The sequence below is a fragment of the Nansenia antarctica genome (assembly GCF_963989245.1).
Source record: "Nansenia antarctica genome assembly, chromosome: 17".
Lineage (NCBI taxonomy): Eukaryota > Metazoa > Chordata > Actinopteri > Argentiniformes > Microstomatidae > Nansenia > Nansenia antarctica.
This window is the reverse complement of record NC_137687.1, coordinates 14,386,170-14,405,366: the sequence shown is the minus strand read 5'-3', so window position 1 is coordinate 14,405,366 and position 19,197 is coordinate 14,386,170. Positions and strand designations below refer to the sequence as shown.

The 19,197-nt window shown below is 46.4% G+C and overlaps 2 protein-coding genes across 3 annotated transcripts; one reads left to right on the top strand and one right to left on the bottom strand.

Annotated features, from left to right (window-relative positions):
* Positions 1 to 343: 343 nt before the first annotated feature.
* On the bottom strand, positions 344 to 14,926 carry LOC308172581 (E3 ubiquitin-protein ligase RNF31-like). 2 transcript variants are annotated; one of them, XM_080547490.1, is made up of 24 exons: positions 14,874 to 14,926; positions 14,387 to 14,598; positions 14,079 to 14,225; positions 13,657 to 13,812; positions 13,430 to 13,486; positions 13,207 to 13,306; positions 12,920 to 13,057; positions 12,475 to 12,631; positions 12,168 to 12,307; positions 11,860 to 12,011; positions 11,225 to 11,455; positions 10,526 to 10,894; positions 10,119 to 10,301; positions 9,501 to 9,707; positions 8,153 to 8,326; positions 5,009 to 5,107; positions 3,935 to 4,024; positions 3,707 to 3,821; positions 3,109 to 3,221; positions 2,853 to 2,966; positions 2,192 to 2,240; positions 1,867 to 1,963; positions 947 to 1,106; positions 344 to 749 (listed from the first exon to the last, which is right to left on the bottom strand). In XM_080547490.1, the coding sequence occupies exons 2-24, from the start codon at positions 14,588 to 14,590 to the stop codon at positions 702 to 704; spliced, it is 3,300 nt and encodes a 1,099-aa protein (XP_080403616.1). In that variant the 5' UTR covers positions 14,591 to 14,598; positions 14,874 to 14,926; the 3' UTR covers positions 344 to 701. The 2 variants fall into 2 exon arrangements, with proteins under 2 accessions (XP_080403616.1, XP_080403617.1); XM_080547491.1 differs by having other exon boundaries at positions 13,207 to 13,303.
* Positions 14,927 to 15,629: 703 nt separating this feature from the next.
* psme2 (proteasome activator subunit 2) lies at positions 15,630 to 19,057 on the top strand. The gene is made up of 11 exons (XM_080547655.1): positions 15,630 to 15,873; positions 16,338 to 16,370; positions 16,796 to 16,858; positions 16,995 to 17,081; positions 17,283 to 17,325; positions 17,418 to 17,515; positions 17,874 to 17,942; positions 18,193 to 18,260; positions 18,407 to 18,461; positions 18,550 to 18,636; positions 18,773 to 19,057. Exons 1-11 carry the CDS (start codon positions 15,826 to 15,828, stop codon positions 18,851 to 18,853), a joined length of 732 nt encoding a protein of 243 aa, XP_080403781.1. The 5' UTR covers positions 15,630 to 15,825; the 3' UTR covers positions 18,854 to 19,057.
* Positions 19,058 to 19,197: the final 140 nt, after the last annotated feature.

Genomic DNA, 19,197 nt, shown 5'->3' with positions numbered 1-19,197 from the left:
TCTTCTGTGTGATCCAAACACCTCAAACTTCGATTTGTCTGTCCATAACACCTTTTCCCAATCTTCCTCTGTCCAATGTCTGTGTTCTTTTACCCATATTAATCCCTCTCTGTGATATTCAGTATAACAGCCTCCCTCTGTGTGATATTCAGTATAACAGCCTCCCTCTGTGTGATATTCAGTATAACAGCCTCCCTCTGTGTGATATTCAGTATAACAGCCTCCCTCTGTGTGATATTCAGTATAAAAGCATGACCTCCAGTGTGATATTGCTGTTATACAACAGTTCTACAGCGCAATTTATTAGTTAACAGTAATAAGCGACAACAGATTATGATTTGTTTGTTTATTTAATCATAAAAATGAAAAAAAAATAGTTCCGCAACTGAACTTCAAATGGACTGTTGCCTAGTAACCTGAGAAACAAACATGTAGTCTTATTACTGTTAACTGTAATAATAGTATAATACATCAAAAAGATAATTGCTATAAAAGGGGATCATGTCGATGCTTATCCATGTCTGTTAATGAGTAACTGAGTACAAATCACATTCAGCAGCCTTAAAAAACAACAACATCTGTCCGGCTTCAATGAGATATGATATATGTTATATGATATATGTTTGAGAAGTTTAGGTTTTAAACATGACTTGTTGCTGATTGCAATGGCAAAACATTCATAAAATCATGAAACGTAATCTTCATTTCCCCCGAGGAACCTTTTCTCCAAGTGGAACTTCCATCAGTTTCTGTGAAAAATAGTAACAAATAAATATAAAAATACTTTGACAGACTGAATTGCAACATACAGAGCCCTACATAGACAACAACATACAGAGCCCTACATAGAGACATACAGAGCCCTACATAGAGAACAAACACCCAACATTCAAACATGTAACAGACATGTCTGGTATACTCCCATCAGTTGATGAGGATAACTGACCTTCAACAGTCCAGCGTGGTACTGTTCCTCAGCCTCCCCCTCCTGCTCGTCCACCTGGTGTCTCCTGCAGGCAACCATCACTTCATAGTCTTCATAGAGCAGGGCGGGGTCCAGGGTGTGTCCGTTGATGAGGCTAACCAGATACTCTCTGTAATGTTTGCTAAAATACACAAGATAGGATCCCGATGACTGTACAACACATTAATTGACATGAATTATCTTCTTGTTAGGATAATAATATTTTTCCACAGTCCTATTGTTCACTTGACTAGCACCAGCTGCTTGTTATGATGTTACGTTTCTTATCAGTTTGTCTATTTTAATAAGCACTTATCAGTATTTGTACTATGGGAACGAGGGAGTTTCTGTATGGGAGGACGTCTCTGATGGCCTTGAAGCCAGGTGCAGGATCCTCTCCCCTATGTGCTTTGAGTTGCATCCGTGTACGAAAGGCGCTATATAAATAAAGTTTCACTTCACTTCACTTCACTATGTGATTTCACACGCCGGACACAGACAACAATCACTGTATAGTTTTGTACATTCCGATCAAGGTCATATGGCAGATATGGTTCTGTCATGATTCATAGTGGCCAATTAGGGGGAGGCCCCTGGAACTTGGGAAAGTATAGATGTAATGTAAGTGAATAAATCAACCCTCTTCTCTGAGACTGCCTCAGACGAGGGTGCGGCTGCTGCAGCACTGCTGTGTACTCTACTTGTGATCTTCAATAAACTACCATGTGTGCAATAGAGAAAATCCCCTCCGTATTTCCTTGAAGCTGTTCAACAAAAGAACCAGCGGCTAACACCACATGTTTACCACAGCGGCAGAACAAATACCATCAAATTATATTATATAACAAATTCTATAACAAATACCATGGAAATCAAGTATCTTATCTTGTGTCAACACTCACTCGCATAGTCCAGCTTGACCTGGCTGAGTCTGGATCCCACAGGGAGAGTCGGTCTGCTGCCCGGCCTCCTCTTTCTGCTCTATCACTCCACATGAGTCTAGGCCGGGGGGGGAGGAGAAAGGTAGATATGACAGAAAGGTAGATAAGAGAGAAAGGTAGATATGAGAGAAAGGTAGATATGAGAGAAAGGTATATGAGAGAAAGGGAGCCGATCATAGATGGGTGAACATAAACGGATGAAATGTATGGAGTATATGAGATATGCAGCAGTTGGATACTAACTGCTGCACTAACACGAGGACAAACAAAAACAAAGCTGCCCTACCAGTTAGTGTTCCATTAGGGGGATCGGTGTCGAACTCAACAGCATTCCTCTGTGGAAAAACCCCCCAAAGAATGAACAACAATGAAACATGACCGGTCAGTAATTTAATTTTGAACGACAGCCCACCCACTTCTGCTCAGTTAACTCAGCTATGTGTGGAGAGTGTGCAGAGTGCTTTGAGAGTCTACTTTACCTAATGGATAAATGGACTGCACTTATTATATAGCGTCTTATTTCAAAGCACTTTGAGGCTCTACCTCCTGAGGCTCTACCTCCTGAGGCTCTATCTCCTGAGGCTCTATCTCCTGAGGCTCTATCTCCTGAAGCTCTATCGCCTGAGGCTCTACCTCCTGAGGCTCTACCTCCTGAGGCTCTACCTCCTGAGGCTCTACCTCCTGAGGCTCTACCTCCTGAGGCTCTACCTCCTGAGGCTCTACCTCCTGAGGCTCTACCTCCTGAGGCTCTATCTCCTGAGGCTCTACCTCCCGAGGCTCTATAGGCTCTACCTCCTGAGGCTCTATCTCCTGAGGCTCTACCTCCTGAGGCTCTACCTCCTGAGGCTCCATCTCCTGAGGCTCTACCTCCTGAGGCTCTACCTCCTGAAGCTCTACCTCCTGAGGCTCTACCTCCTGAGGCTCTACCTCCTGGCCACCCTGGTTACCTGCAGCAGGGCCTGTAGTCTGGCCGGCTCCCAGTCCCTGAGGTAGAACAGGCAGTCACGTGGGTGGTGGGCATGCAGGCCTGTGATCTTACACTGGGCTGTCTTACACGCCGTCTGGAGGAGTGAGGGAGAGAGAGAGACAACATAAACACAGAGGGATGAGAGAGAAAGAGAGAGAGAGAGAGAGAGAGTGACAGGAAGACAGTTCAAAACTCCAGTAAAATACTGGAAAAATAGTGTGAGGGGGTTAACTCACTGTGTGAAAGGGATTGTTGCAGCCGCTACAGAACTGGTATCTGCACTGGGAACAGCTGAAGTGCATGCAGCCCCCTTTGGTCAGAGCGTACTGGAACTTACAGTTAGGACAGGCTGGAGAGAGAGAGAGAGAGAGAGAGGCAGAACTGACAGTTAGGAGAGGCTGGAGAGAGAGAGAGGCAGGGGGCGACAGAGGTCAACAATGACACCAGGTTCTAAATGAGGATGAGGATAACAATGACAAGTTGCCATAGTGTGTTTTAACACTAGAACAGCCGTGCCTTTTTTTACCTACTAAAACCCCCTCTTTACAACGCTCAAGCTGCTATTTACACACAACGACCACCAGTTGGCCGCTTGTATATTAACCTGCTTCCTACACAGAAAAAAGGCAAAATAGCTTCATACTAGCTTATCCTGGTGTGATTTCGAAAATGTAAGGCTACTGGGGTGGTAGAACGCACATATCTAGGAAAGGAGGGTCCTGAAATTTGATCGAGGGCCAAAGATAGAACATGTTTCTTTACTCACAGGGGTCAAATGACCCTCGTGGCTGTTCTAGTGTTAACAGGGTGACTGAGGTGCATCACTGGACTCACTGATGCCGTTGTCCCGCAGGTATCCAGCCAGTCCCTGTCTCTGGTAGTCAGGGTCGTTTTCCCTCTTCCACAACTGGAACTGCTCACAGGACAGATCCTGGTGCTGAGCCTCCCACTGAGAGAGGGAGGGATGAGAGGGGAGATGATGAGGTCTCATGTACAGTCGCGATCAAACTTCACACAGAACTGATATGCGGCTAGCAGACTTCCCTGTACAGTATTACTCACAGGCTTCTTGCATTGAGTACAAAAGCTCTTCCTGCAGTCTGGACAGGTGACTCTGAGATGCTCCCCGTCACAGATGAACCCAAAGGTGCACTGGAGGACAAAGAGCAGGTGGTTTGAAAAGGGTTTAAAAGGGTTTAGCCATTTGAAAAATACTGGGGAAAATTGAACATTTGTATGAAACGTGACACCTTCTAATTTATTACCCATTCAGAATATATTACCAGTAACATGTTTATTGAAACACGTCCAGACTTCTTATTTTCTCCCTTTTTTCTAGTTTTTTTTCCTTTTCACTTTTTTACCCCTCTGTTTAGGGGTTATGCTATGTTTCTTTCCCCTTTTTTTTACCATTTAAGATGTAGATATGATGTTTTGTCTGTCTATGATGTAGATATGATGTAGATATGATGTTTTGTCTGTCTATGATGTAGATATGATGTTTTGTCTGTCTATGATGTAGATATGATGTTGATATGATGTTGGTATGATGTAGGTATGATGTTCTGTTCATGTCTATGATGAAACCCAATAAAAACTCAAGTGATAAAAAAGAAAGAAAAGGGTTCTATGTAGGGCTCACGTGACAGACCAGATATGACCACTCACGTGACAGACCAGATATGACCACTCACGTGACAGCACCAGATATGACCCACTCACGTGACAGCACCAGATATGACCCACTCACGTGACAGCACCTGATATGACCCACTCACGTGACAGACCAGATATGACCCACTCACGTGACAGACCAGATATGACCCACTCACGTGACCAGATATGACCACTCACGTGACAGACCAGATATGACCCACTCACGTGACAGACCAGATATGACCACTCACGTGACCAGATATGACCACTCACGTGACAGACCAGATATGACCCACTCACGTGACAGACCAGATGACCCACTCACGTGACCAGATATGACCCACTCACGTGACAGACCAGATATGACCCACTCACGTGACCAGATATGACCCACTCACGTGACAGCACCAGATATGACCCACTCACGTGACAGACCAGATATGACCCACTCACGTGACAGACCAGATATGACCCACTCACGTGACAGCACCAGCGGAACATGGGGTCCTTCATCAGGGCGTGCTCCATCAGCTTCTTGTGGAAGAGGTCGTACACGTCCTGCTCCAGACAGTCCCGCAGCTACACACAATAACACACACACACACACACACACACACACACACCATCAACATGAAACATCATTATTAGAAAGAAACAATAATAATAAAACAAACTGCACACACACACACACACACACACACTGCTTAAAAACTCAATGTATATTCACTGAGGTGATATATTCACTGTTGTCATGTGGAAGGTATGGTAAACCTATAGGTAATTGACATATGGGAAGGTTAGAAGTAAAGATGTTGTTTATAAATCCACTGCCCTATATCCTATGTCCCTACACTGTTCCATGATTTAATATGTTTATTTATGGTTTACATTACTGTGGAGAGAAACTGAGGAGGTTCGGGGGAGGGTGAAAAGAATAAGCTCAACTCTGTCTATGCTGATCTCTCCTCTCTCCTCTCTCCTCTCTCCTCTCTCCTCTCTCCTCTCCTGCTGGAAAACATGAAGTAAGGATGCGCTCACTGGGGGCCACTCAAGGTCATAGGGCAGGCTAGTCTCCTGTCAGAATGGCTTATTTCAGCTGTCCCTCTGCCCTCCTGAAGGTTCCAGGCTGTGTCTCCTCCTGAATGTGCCAGGCTGTGTCTCCTCCTGAATGTGCCAGGCTGTGTCTCTGAGTCTGAATGTGCCAGGCTGTGTCTCCTCCTGAATGTGCCAGGCTGTGTCTCTGAGTGAATGTGCCAGGCTGTGTCTCTGAGTGAAGGTGCCAGGCTGTGTCTCTGAGTGAATGTGCCAGGCTGTGTCTCTGAGTGAAGGTGCCAGGCTGTGTCTCTGAGTGAAGGTGCCAGGCTGTGTCTCTGAGTGAAGGTGCCAGGCTGTGTCTCCTCCTGAATGTGCCAGGCTGTGTCTCTGAGTGAATGTGCCAGGCTGTGTCTCCTCCTGAATGTGCCAGGCTGTGTCTCTGAGTGAAGGTGCCAGGCTGTGTCTCTGAGTGAAGGTGCCAGGCTGTGTCTCTGAGTGAAGGTGCCAGGCTGTGTCTCCTCCTGAATGTGCCAGGCTGTGTCTCCTCCTGAATGTGCCAGGCTGTGTCTCTGAGTGAATGTGCCAGGCTGTGTCTCTGAGTGAATGTGCCAGGCTGTGTCTCTGAGTGAAGGTGCCAGGCTGTGTCTCTGAGTGAATGTGCCAGGCTGTGTCTCTGAGTGAATGTGCCAGGCTGTGTCTCCTCCTGAATGTGCCAGGCTGTGTCTCTGAGTGAATGTGCCAGGCTGTGTCTCCTCCTGAATGTGCCAGGCTGTGTCTCTGAGTGAATGTGCCAGGCTGTGTCTCCTCCTGAATGTGCCAGGCTGTGTCTCTGAGTGAATGTGCCAGGCTGTGTCTCCTCCTGAATGTGCCAGGCTGTGTCTCTGAGTGAATGTGCCAGGCTGTGTCTCTGAGTGAAGGTGCCAGGCTGTGTCTCTGAGTGAATGTGCCAGGCTGTGTCTCCTCCTGAATGTGCCAGGCTGTGTCTCTGAGTGAAGGTGCCAGGCTGTGTCTCTGAGTCTGAAGGTGCCAGGCTGTGTCTCTGAGTGAAGGTGCCAGGCTGTGTCTCTGAGTGAAGGTGCCAGGCTGTGTCTCTGAGTGAAGGTGCCAGGCTGTGTCTCTGAGTGAAGGTGCCAGGCTGTGTCTCTGAGTGAAGGTGCCAGGCTGTGTCTCTGAGTGAAGGTGCCAGGCTGTGTCTCTGAGTGAAGGTGCCAGGCTGTGTCTCTGAGTGAATGTGCCAGGCTGTGTCTCTGAGTCTGAATGTGCCAGGCTGTGTCTCTGAGTGAATGTGCCAGGCTGTGTCTCCTCCTGAATGTGCCAGGCTGTGTCTCCTCCTGAATGTGCCAGGCTGTGTCTCTGAGTGAATGTGCCAGGCTGTGTCTCCTCCTGAATGTGCCAGGCTGTGTCTCTGAGTGAAGGTGCCAGGCTGTGTCTCTGAGTGAATGTGCCAGGCTGTGTCTCCTCCTGAATGTGCCAGGCTGTGTCTCTGAGTCTGAAGGTGCCAGGCTGTGTCTCTGAGTGAATGTGCCAGGCTGTGTCTCTGAGTGAAGGTGCCAGGCTGTGTCTCTGAGTGAAGGTGCCAGGCTGTGTCTCTGAGTGAAGGTGCCAGGCTGTGTCTCTGAGTGAATGTGCCAGGCTGTGTCTCTGAGTGAATGTGCCAGGCTGTGTCTCTGAGTGAATGTGCCAGGCTGTGTCTCTGAGTGAAGGTGCCAGGCTGTGTCTCTGAGTCTGAATGTGCCAGGCTGTGTCTCTGAGTGAATTCATGCACAGACACCAGACGTGTTGGGATAATTATAATGATCTAAAAACAGGAATGACGGCATAGAAAGAGCCTCCCCCCCTATATATATATCTGTGATTTTTGACATTCTCATTCAGTTGTGATTCGAATCAGCTCGTTTGTTGCAATCTGTGAAGTAATGAACCGCTATCTCGGCTATGCTCAGTGTTTTCCGTGTTTGTTTATTCTCAACGACCAGAAGTCTCTATCGGCATCTTTGCTTATTTAAAAAAAAGAAAAATCAGTTCTATTGGAAAGAGTGCCTGGACTTACTAAATTTTGAGTGGGACGAAATCAAACTTCCCACAACACACACACACACACACACAGACAGACACACAGACACACACACAAATCTTGAATTCATCAGCACACATGACTGAGCGATTCCCTTTTCCCCATATCCTTCCCTCCTTCCCTCTCTGTATCTGGGTGATAGGGCCTTTTCAGCCACAGCCCCGTCCCTCTGGAACGCCCTCCCCAACCTCATCAGACAGGCCAACACCCTGCCAACATTTAAACAGGCCCTCAAAACCCACCTCTTCAAGCTGGCCTTCACCTGTTAACCCTCTCCCCCTCCCTTCCCATGTGTCCCCAGCACTACCTTCATTAGGCCCCTATACTTTCTTTTATTTATATTTTGTTTCTTTTTTATTATTACTACTCGATCTTTTCAGTTTGTAAAGCGTCTTTGAGTGTCTAGAAAAGCTCTATATAAGTCTAATGTATTATTATTATTGTTATTATTATTATTATTATTATTATTATTATTGTTATTGTTATTATTATTATTGTTATTGTTATTATTGTACCTGGATGTCCAGGGTGGAGAAGTAGCTGTCCAGGTGGTCTGGGTCGTTGATGTCGGGCCCTGAGCAGACGGGACACACCATGTCTCTGATGTGCTTGTCTCTGACCGCGATGGTGAAGTGCTGCTGGAAACACTCCTGGCACACTGAGCACTGGCACGACGTCAACGACTGCATCTGAGAGGCGGAGGAGGAGTCATACTTAGAGAATAAGCTAGGCCCAAGAGTCTGTCTCCTGACCGTGTGTAACCTAGGGTAACAGTGTGGTTACCTAGGGTAACAGTGTGGTTACTAGGGTAACAGTGTGGTTACCTAGGGTAACAGTGTGGTTACCTAGGGTAACAGTGTGGTTACTAGGGTAACAGTGTGGTTACTAGGGTAACAGTCTGGTTACTAGGGTAACAGTGTGGTTACTAGGGTAACAGTGTGGTTACTAGGGTAACAGTGTGGTTACTAGGGTAACAGTGTGGTTACTAGGATAACAGTGTGGTTACTAGGGTAACAGTGTGGTTACTAGGGTAACAGTGTGGTTACTAGGGTAACAGTGTGGTTACTAGGGTAACAGTGTGGTTACCTAGGGTAACAGTGTGGTTACTAGGGTAACAGTGTGATTACCTAGGGTAACAGTGTGGTTACTAGGGTAACAGTGTGGTTATTAGGGTAACAGTCTGGTTACTAGGGTAACAGTGTGGTTACCTAGGGTAACAGTCTGGTTACTAGGGTAACAGTGTGGTTACTAGGGTAACAGTGTGGTTACCTAGGGTAACAGTGTGGTTACTAGGGTAACAGTCTGGTTACTAGGGCAACAGTGTGGTTACTAGGGTAACAGTGTGGTTACTAGGGTAACAGTGTGGTTACTAGGGTAACAGTGTGATTACCTAGGGCAGTGGTTCTCAACCCTCTCCTCGGGGACCCCCAGCCGCTCCACATGTTTGATCTGTTCCACCACCAGCTCACCTGATTCAACTGATCAAGTACAAACCATAATTGCTTTATACTTGATCAGTTGAATCAGGTGTGCTGGTGGTGGAACAGATCAAATATGTGGAGCGGCTGGGGGTCCCCGAGGAGAGGGTTGAGAACCTCTGACCTAGGGGAACAGTGTGGTTACACATGTACACAACTGTGTATTTTTTATATTATGTGGTGGCTGTTGGAGAAAAGCAATTTACCATTGGAGGGCGGGGGTTGTGGAGACATTTACCACTGGTACAGGGTTGTGGCACATGGCAACCCCCCTTCCTCTCATGGTAAATTGCTTACCTAGATGACACTGAAAGTCCATAGTGCACAAAGATCCAGACAGACGCGCGCGCGCCCCCCCCCCCCCCCCCCCCCCCCCCCCCCACACCTTGCTCTGAGGGTAAATGTTTAGGCAGCAGGGGCATTCGTTGTTGAGTCGGCGGAGGATGAATTCCCGGTCCTGAGACTCTCGGACAGCCTGGACAACGTCCTCCAGAGAGTACGGGGCCTCTGGCTCCTGGAGCAGGGACAGGGCCAGCTCACAGCGCCCCCAGCTGGGCAGGTCGTACAGCGCAAGCAGGCGCCGGCACATCCGCTGAGAGAGCAGAGATGAGAGAGAGCAGAGATGAGAGAGAGAGCAGAGATGAGAGAGAGAGAGCAGAGATGAGAGAGAGATGAGAGAGAGAGAGATGAGAGAGAGAGAGCAGAGATGAGAGAGAGCAGAGATGAGAGAGAGATGAGAGAGCAGAGATGAGAGAGAGAGCAGAGATGAGAGAGAGATGAGAGAGCAGAGATGAGAGAGAGCAGAGATATGAGAGAGAGAGCAGAGATGAGAGAGAGCAGAGATGAGAGAGCAGAGATGAGAGAGAGATTATACTGAATATCAGCACGGCTGTGATTGTCTTCTACTCGGCCTGCGGCCTCGTACCTACGACCCAATCACAGCCGTGCTGATATTCAGTATAATTAACAGACACACAGACACAGACACACACACACACACTACCTGCTTGTCGGGGTCTTTGGCGTCGATGAGGGCCTCTGTCTGGCTCCAGAGGCGCTGGTGGAAGGGCTCCAGTAGGGGGCGCTGCAGCAGGGGCAGAGCCCCCCGCACCTCTCCTCCACTCAGCCGCAGGGCCTGCTCACACCGGCCTGCATCCCGGAACCCCAGAGAACGCAGCTCTCTCATCTACACACGCGCACGCGCGCACACACACACACACACACACACACACACACGCATGTCAACTGCGATACATTGACTTCACAGGGTTGACCGTGAGACAGTTGTACAGTCGACTGTAAGCTCTGGGTCAAACGTTTGACGACCGTCAACATGTTAAAAGCAGGTCAGTTATGAACTTCTCCTGTCTGTCTCTCAGCAGCTGGTGGACTGCTCTGTCAGAGTCTCACCTTAGCCTGTCTGTCTCTCAGCAGCTGGTGGACAGCTCTGTCAGAGTCCCCGCCTGCTGCCAGCCAGGCCCGCTTGGCCTCGGCCCTGGAGAGCTGCATCTCTTCACCCAGAGGCACCGGGGGGCCCGGCTGCTCAGACGACCCCCCCCCGTCCGTCTCTGTGTCCGTCTCTGTGTCCGTCTCTGTGTCCGTCTCTTTGTCCTGCTGCATCCTAGAGTTTTGTTGAACCGAAGCCCCCCTGGCACAGATTTCATCAAGTAGGTGGGGCAACTCCGCTGTCAACCAAGCAACGGGGTCGTCGTTACTGCCCCCGGAACAGCAGAGGGCTGCGTACACCTCCTCAGGACTCACCCCCGTCTTCTCCGCCTCCTGAGGTCAGATTAAAGTCACAACAGTGGAATGGACCTATCGCTAAGCCACGCCCCAAAATAGAAATTGTCCAATCATATCACAGCAAAAGTCACTACAGGCAGAAAACTCGGTCAAACAACTCGCTAATATCTGATGGTGGAAAGCTTCTAGACAAAATATTCTTGGCATCTTTAAAAAAACATGTCTATTACAGAAATGTTAACTCCCGCCAGTGTAAGTCATTGAATGTCATTCAGTCACGGGCGGTCGGTCAGTCAGTGCAGACGAAGTATTAGGGAGTCAAGTTAGACTATTGTACTAATAGTTTCCCTTGGGAATTCAACCTACTCGTATTTGACAGACAAGCTTTAGCCCCTCGTCCCTCATCCACGTCTGTCTCTGTACGTCCATGTTCACCCTGGGCTGGGGTGGGGGTCTCACAGGAGGGGGAGGTTGGTCTTGACTGGCCATCAGGAGGGGCTTTGGGCTTGTCACAGCTGGGTCTTTGCATGGCAAGCTGCACATCGCACACTCCACAGCAGGCTTGTCGTTCACATAGGTGCAGAATATACACACCCACTACATAGAGATGGACAGATAGATAAAGAGAGAGAGAGAGATAGACAGATAGATAAAGAAAGAGAGAGAGAGATAGATAAAGAGAGAGAGAGATAGACAGATAGATAAAGAGAGAGAGAGATAGACAGATAGATAAAGAGAGAGAGAGATAGACAGATAGATAGAGAGAGAGAGAGATAGACAGATAGATAAAGAGAGAGAGAGAGATAGACAGATAGATAAAGAGAGATAGACAGATAGATAGAGAGAGAGATAGACAGATAGATAGAGAGAGAGAGAGAGACAGATAGATAAAGAGAGAGAGAGGAGGTAAACTGGAGGACTAATTGGATGTCAGTGGGAATTTCTAAACTGAATTAAACACCAACTGCAGCAGAGTGCCAGAAAACCATTGAAAAGCCAACCTCTGTTTCTGTGTCTTCCGGTGGGCCTGGTGTGGATGGGGCTGATGGTCCAGGTGTGACAGGGGCAGGAGTGGCCAGGCGGGGACGCTCGCAGACCACACACAGGACACCACTGCCTGGGTTCAGAACCGTGCAGCTCCTACACTGCCACTCTGAAAGAAAAAACACAGCAGCTACTTACTACCTTCTCTCAGCTAGCAACTCTTCATGACTGTTACTGTAGAGGCTTCAAGCGTCACCTGACGGTGAGTCAAGGCGAAGGTGGTTGATATGTTGTTTGAATGAATCATTCAGCCCAGTAGTCTGACCTATGTTGGACTGCCCGGGATCCTCCTGTCCAGCAGAGGCAGCAGAGGCCAGGCGGGGACGCTCACAGGTCACACACAGCGCTACCTGGACCTCGTTCACTGTAGTGCAGTGAGCACACGCCCATGACGACAGAGAATGGCTGAGACAAACACACAGAAGAAGAAACAATGTGAGAAAGAGGTGATCCTGTTTGTGTGTGTTTGTGTGTGTGTGTGTGTGTGTGTGTGTGTGTGTGTGTGTGTGTGTGTGTGTGTGTGTGTGTGTGTGTGTGTATCGAGTCAGTTATGACAATTCCCCATTTCTGACCTTAAGGCTCTTGGTTTGGCTGGAGTAACGACCGCTCTATTGTGACCCCCGCGGTCAGGGTGAGAATGGTACAGTCTGTCACAGCCCGAGCACAGGTTCTTCACACAGGTGCTGCAGCCGGCGGAGACAGGAGCCACACCACAGAGGCTACAGATCTCTGCAGGGGGGTGTTAAACATGTTAAATACTACCTCACACATTCTCCAAATATCAAAATAAATGGTGGATTTTTTTATTTTATAATCAGTATTCTATTGAATTGTTCATATTGTCACATTTGGTCAACACATTTCTCGACTCATACAACTTTTGTATAAAAATGATAACAGTCTCACAGAATAACTCTGAATGGTGGATTATTAAAACGACTGTTTCGATCATGATCGGTCATTTCGACAAGAAGTTGACACACTATTGCAAAGCTGTGACGACGACCCAAAGCTTACCCTGGGTTCTTTCTCTCTTGTGATGGGCTCTGGATGGGTTGAGGTGAAAGAGATGGTCACATGACTCGCAGAAGCGTAGGGAACCACAGGAGGGGCAGAAGAGAGAGGGAGGGACACCGCACATATAACATGACCGAGCTGAAGAGGGAAGAGAGACACAACAGCAAGAGGAGAGCTTGTTGGGTTGGTATGATTAACATCCAGAAACAGTTGTCAAGCAGGTTGTCGGGGTAGCACAGTCAACTGGGAAGGGAGACCGCAGGCTTCCAGACAGTTATGGAGTATACCTGTTACGGGAGGGGCTGTCGCACCAGCTGGACTTTCAGGGGGGGGTCCATGGGCAGGACCAGGAGGGGTAGGAACAGCATCAGTCTCCAGTTCATTCTGCTGGAACCAGTACAACAGCATGCCAACACTGATCACATGAGGAAGTAGAGGAGGACAAAAAAACGAGATAGCGAGAGACAGTTGCAGTGGATAGAGAGAATCTGAGCGGACCGCTGCACAGACCTGTAGGCCGAGGCCTGGGATAACATCTTCGAAGATTTCCGGGTGAGGATGTACGTCCTAACAAACAAGAACAACGAGTTAGCGAGAGGCCGAACACGGAAACATCCTGGCAAAAGAAACAAGATGAGGATTACTCTAAATAAACGTGTTTTATTTGATTTTATTGTCATTCTAAATCGACTGTCGTAGCTCTCTGTAATAGATTTCTCACACTGTCGAAGCTTCACCTTAATGAGCATGTCCAGTTCAGAGCGCAGGGTCATGACCTCGATGGTCACCGCTGCAACCTTCCCCACGTCTGGGTCGGTGACATCATCAGGGAAGCTGAGACCGTCCTTCTGCTGGCTGGAGTAGCCATAGAGGAACAGGACCGCCCTTCCACCCTGTGGGCAGGGAAACAGAGCACACAACAGAGTTAAACTCTCCACTTTAACCCTGGGTGGCCCTGTCTTCCTTCCTTATCTAGACTGCTCCCTCTCCTTTTAACCGTCTCCGAATGTGTGGTGAAATCAATTTATAGTGACCTTTAGACTCTTTTTAAGACCTTTTAAGTGACCTTTAGACTCTGCAATCTGCAATATGCACCAGCAAGTTAACCATTAAAGAAACGACCTCACCTCAATGGCAGCCTCTCTCCCTACGACCTCACCTTGATGGCGTCCACCGTGGCCCTGAAGACGGTGTTGTTGTGCTTGACGCTGCGCCAGTACATGGGTCTGATGGGTCTGGTCAGGTTGCAGCCATACTTCTCCAGGATGCTCAAGGCTTTGAACAGCCGACCCAGGTGCACTCTGGTCTGGCAGGGAGGGAGGGGAGAGGGGGGTTAAGATACTTTGAACAGCCGACCCAGGTGCTCTCCGGTCTGGCAGGGAGGGAAGGGAGGTTGGGGAGAGGGGGGGTTAAGATACTTTGTTGACCAAGTCCACTTTTCCCATTGAGATGGAGAGAGCGGCTCACCTCATGTCTGCTGTGGCCTCCTGCAGCGTTGTCTCTCACCATGGCCTGGGCTGGGATGTGACGATACTTCTCTGACAGGGACAGTGGGATATGAGCCATGACGTGGACATCAGCCTTCACCTCCTGGGCATCTCCCGACACGGACAGACGGGACTCGGCTCTCTGTCTCGCCTCCTCCAGCTGGGCTGACTGGGCTGGACTCATCCTCCAGACTGAGGGACAGAGAGACATGGGGACAGACAGTAGGCGACATGTAAACAGACAGATAGGGGTGAGGAACAGAATGGGTCATTGATTTTGATCTTACACCAATTTCACAGATAATGTTGTTGCTAAACAGTTCAGTGAATTACTCTTTCTGCTGAAGATTCAAATGAGGTTTTCACGAGGATAGTGTTAATCTCTCACATATGAGTTATTGCTATAGCCTATGATAAAGTCTACACTACACAACCAAAAGTTTGATGACAGTCAAAGCAGTACTAACCAGCCAGATATGCCTCATAGGCGCTTTCAGAAGTATCCTGAGGTCGGTGTCCTTTAAATCTGATCGACTGTGAGAAGATATTACGGCAACATATCTATTTTCAGTCTTATAATATGAGTCTGCAAGCATGAAATCCAAACCAAGGAGAGGGACTGTTTTAGTATGTTTAGTTGACGCGGAAGTGACCACTCTCTATCGAGCGCTGCATGACGTCACGCAGAGTGGGCGGGGCTCTACTCGAGACTAAAACCTTCCTGGATGTAAACACACACACACACACACACACACACTGAGGCTGTGTTCGAAATGGCATACTAGCATACTAGCATACTCAATGAGTATATACTGCATACTACCTACTAAATTCATAATAAGTATGCCAATACCAGCCGACCGAAAATCTAGTATACATTTCTTGCATACTCAAATTTCACATAATCTACAGTGTGAACGCACTGCATACTCAAAATCTACGTCATATCTAGTATGAGTAGTATGCTAGTATGCCATTCCGAACACAGCCACACACACACTTTAGATGGGAATTAGTCTGTATCAACATTTATTAATCAGTCATTTTGAGCAGAAATCAAACGACAGTGCACTGGGACCTGGATCATAATGCATGTAGTCCCTGGCTTTAACACATCAACACTGAAAGGGTGCAGTGGTTAACAAAAGTCATTTGATTATTCGATCCTCTTTGTTTATGAGTAATTCAGTTATTAATTATTATTTGCATGACAGATCTCAAACAGTTAAGCTAAGTAAGAAAGGTAGACTACAGTACAATTTCGTCCTATTGGAGGATTCGATTTGAGGAAATGAATTCAGTGACAGTGGGAGGTGCGAATAGATCAGGTGCCTTTTAATGTGAAATCGAAAGCAATCTACTAGAGGAACTAGACTTGAAACTGTCCCACTCCTAACCCTAACCCCTAACACTGGCAACATGTCGAAACGATCTGACCTGAGAATAAACCCGGCCAGCGCAGGCAAGGTAAGATCTAAGATGTTACATTACATTTCCTACATTGGCCACGATGTTTCATCTGGTCATAAACCACCATTACATTTCGCACAATCTGAGACATGATTGACCACTGTGGAAGATCGTTGTCCATAAAGTGAGAAAAGACAAAGAGATCATGGCCACAGCATTAAGGCGGGATACACTTTGACTTTAAACAGTGATGTGATCTGGCCGTTGTTCCCTTTCATTGTACACTGTGCATGCCACCGAGTTAGTTAGAAAGCAGGAAAGTCCCTAGTCATCATGGCTTCATGTAACGCATCTTTTGCTTCGTAAAACGAAAGTATGTACCTAGATTAACAACCTAGGCTTCACACGGACGCGCATGTCTGCAGTAATGATCTGAATACGTCACGTCACTCACGGTGATTGCGTGAGACTTGGCAGCTCTGCTCATAATGCTTTGTTCTGCTTTCCTTCTATTCCTTTAGATTGAAGACTTCCGCCAGTCCCTCTATCAACAGGTTTGTTTATCCACGTGTGTTGCATACAGTGTATTTCTTGCAGAACATTTCGTGACGTTAGAATTATAAGGTTCTATTTCCATTTTTGTCAAAATTGAGTTTTTTTTTTTTTTTACATAATCTGATCCATTAGGTGTTTATGAATGCCTGTGTGGTGTTATTTTTTAAAATGTTGACATTTTTGAGTTAGTAATTCATAAAAAACAAAGGTTCCATCTCACAGAACATAATGGAATGTCAAAACTTTGATGCTCAATATCTCTGAACCACCCTAAACGGAGATAGAACCTTATCATTCTATGCTCACGATTTCATACAGTTCAGGTAGTAATTGTGCAAACTGGATAAAGACATGCACTGCTTTAAAAAAACGTTTGAAGCTGAACGAATCCATTATTTATTTATAATCCATGTTTGTTTTGCAGGCAGATAATCTGTTCTCAAACTATATCCCATTGAAGATTGTACAGTTGGACAAACTGCTCAAGGTAAGGGCACCCTGCAACATTACCCCCCAGGCTGGTTGGTTTACAGTACACCGTGGCTGTATGCACATTGGCTTATTGTAACATAAACCTCCTTTCAATCTTCCTCCTTTTTCTCCTCCCCTCCTATCTGGTTCAGGAGGATTCCCTGAGCATCACAGACCTCTCCACACTCCAAGCTCCCCTGGACATCCCCATACCAGACCCTCCGACCCCGGACGATGAGGTGATTACCGTAGGAACATTAACAGCTGAAATCACAATGCTGCATGTGTTCAATTGGGTTTGTGTCATCGTATGTGTTTATCCAAGTCTCTGAAGACCTCACAAGGCAAAACATGGATAATAAGAATGATTCCAACAAGAAGTAAGAAAGTCATAATATTTTGAATCGCACACTATATTGCTAAATTCATTTATTTCATAGAAAATGGAGACAGACGATGATGATGAAAAGAAGAAAAAGAAAGGTAAAAGACTAAGTCCTCTCTCAATGACCAGGGTGTGGAGACACAGCGGCTGGAATGTTGGTGAAATATTAATTTCCCTCTTCCTATCTCAGCTCCAAAATGTGGCTATATCAAAGGGAATGAGAAGATAGTGAAATTGCTCGACAGGGTGAAACCAGAGATCCTGGCACTAAGAGAGACCTACATTACAGTAAGTATTCAAACTTACATAACATTTCACATTAATTGGTACTTTAAACTTCACATTAATTTGAGGTTTTATTATTAACAACACATCTTTAGAAATGTTGAGCAGAAATTGAGTCGAGGTCAAGAAAGATCTTGAATATAGCAACAGTGACATATTTTGGTTATAAAAAAAGTGGTGCATGGCTTGGATACTCAACCAAGAATAATCAACCAAGAATGCTATTATCATGCTATTATCATGCTATTATCATGCTATGATCATGCTATGATCATGCTATTATCATGCTATGATCATGCTATTATCATGCTATGATCATGCTATGATCATGCCAGTCACACAGTATCATGTGTTCTTCTAGGTGTCCTGCTGGATTCAGCATCTGATCCCCAAAATAGAGGATGGAAACGACTTTGGCGTTGCTATCCAGGTACGTTAACACACAACATTGGGACTATTCCTCTCCACATCATCTATTCAGTTATATTCACATTCAGAAGTACTCATTCATGGAGATCTACCAACCAACAACTTGCAGTCACACATCATGTAGTTAACAGAACTATGTCAGTTTAACTGGTATGTAGTTAACAGAACTATGTCAGTTTAACTGGTATGTAGTTAACAGAACTATGTCAGTGGTTAGGGTTAGGGTTAACTGGTGTTTCTCTGTATTACAGGAGAAGATCTTGGAGAGACTAGCCGCAGTGAAGACAAAAGTGGACGGCTTTCAAACCAACATTAACAAGTAGGCCAGGTTTTCATGCTTATTAATTAATAATTTGGTGCACAGGTATTTGTATAATAACCATAATATAATCTTATAATAATTTATGTCATCTGAAGATTTTAGTGGTACAATGCAACAAGTGTAATGTCTCCATTATGTTGTAGGTACTTTTCAGAGAGGGGTGATGCCGTGGCTAAAGCCTCCAAAGACACTCATGTGGTGAGATCATGGTTCTCTGAGAATTGCTTGTTGGATTGGTGTAATCTACATAGACCATTGGATTGACCTTTTTCCTTTTTGTTTTCAGATGGACTACCGCTCTCTTGTCCGTGAGAAGGACGAGGCTGTCTACTCTGAGATAAGAGTCATTGTCCTGGATATGCGTGGCTTTTACGTAAGTGACTATAGTTGTGGGAGTGTCAATCGTCAATAATAAGTCTTCTTTAGAGCTACAGTTTAACTGGCAGCATGTCAGCTGGCTATGGATACAAATGAATCTGATCAACTCAATCCATCTGTGGTCATTGTAGGCAGAGTTGTATGACATCATCAGCAAGAACCTGGACAAAGTCACCAATCCCAAAGGAGAGGAGAAGCCCTCCATGTACTGAGAGGATGAACAGGAGAATGAGGGGAGAGCGGATAATGGGGTGGCATACTTAGTCGAACACTTTTTGTCTTTGAGACTTCTAATTTTCAGGGGTATACAATACCAATCAGTCTTGTTTGTATGTCAGCAACAGTACTACTAATGAATCAATCACAGAACCTTCTTTCCAGATGCCAATAAACATATCTTTGATATTTAATTCTGAGCCAAGAACTGAGAAACTCCTGATTGCAACTCTTGAGTCATTGACTAACAGTTATGCTATTGTCCAGAGATACATTTAGAAATGGCCCTTCTGCTCGAGTTTATTTCAGTTATGACTGCTCAATTTAGTGGCATGTTTAA

Bases quoted from the DNA above. Each gene is read 5' to 3' on its own strand.
- psme2 (XM_080547655.1), top strand. From the start codon at position 15,826: ATGTCGAAACGATCTGACCTGAGAATAAACCCGGCCAGCGCAGGCAAG. The intron at 17,326-17,417 runs GTAAAAGACTAA...TTCCTATCTCAG, and splicing joins TGAAAAGAAGAAAAAGAAAG to CTCCAAAATGTGGCTATATC. The intron at 18,261-18,406 runs GTAGGCCAGGTT...ATTATGTTGTAG, and splicing joins TTTCAAACCAACATTAACAA to GTACTTTTCAGAGAGGGGTG.
- LOC308172581 (XM_080547490.1), bottom strand. From the start codon at position 14,590: ATGAGTCCAGCCCAGTCAGCCCAGCTGGAGGAGGCGAGACAGAGAGCC. The intron at 8,327-9,500 runs GTGTGGGGGGGG...TCCGCCTCTCAG, and splicing joins ACATTTACCCTCAGAGCAAG to ATGCAGTCGTTGACGTCGTG. The intron at 750-946 runs GTCAGTTATCCT...TATTTTTCACAG, and splicing joins ACCACGCTGGACTGTTGAAG to AAACTGATGGAAGTTCCACT.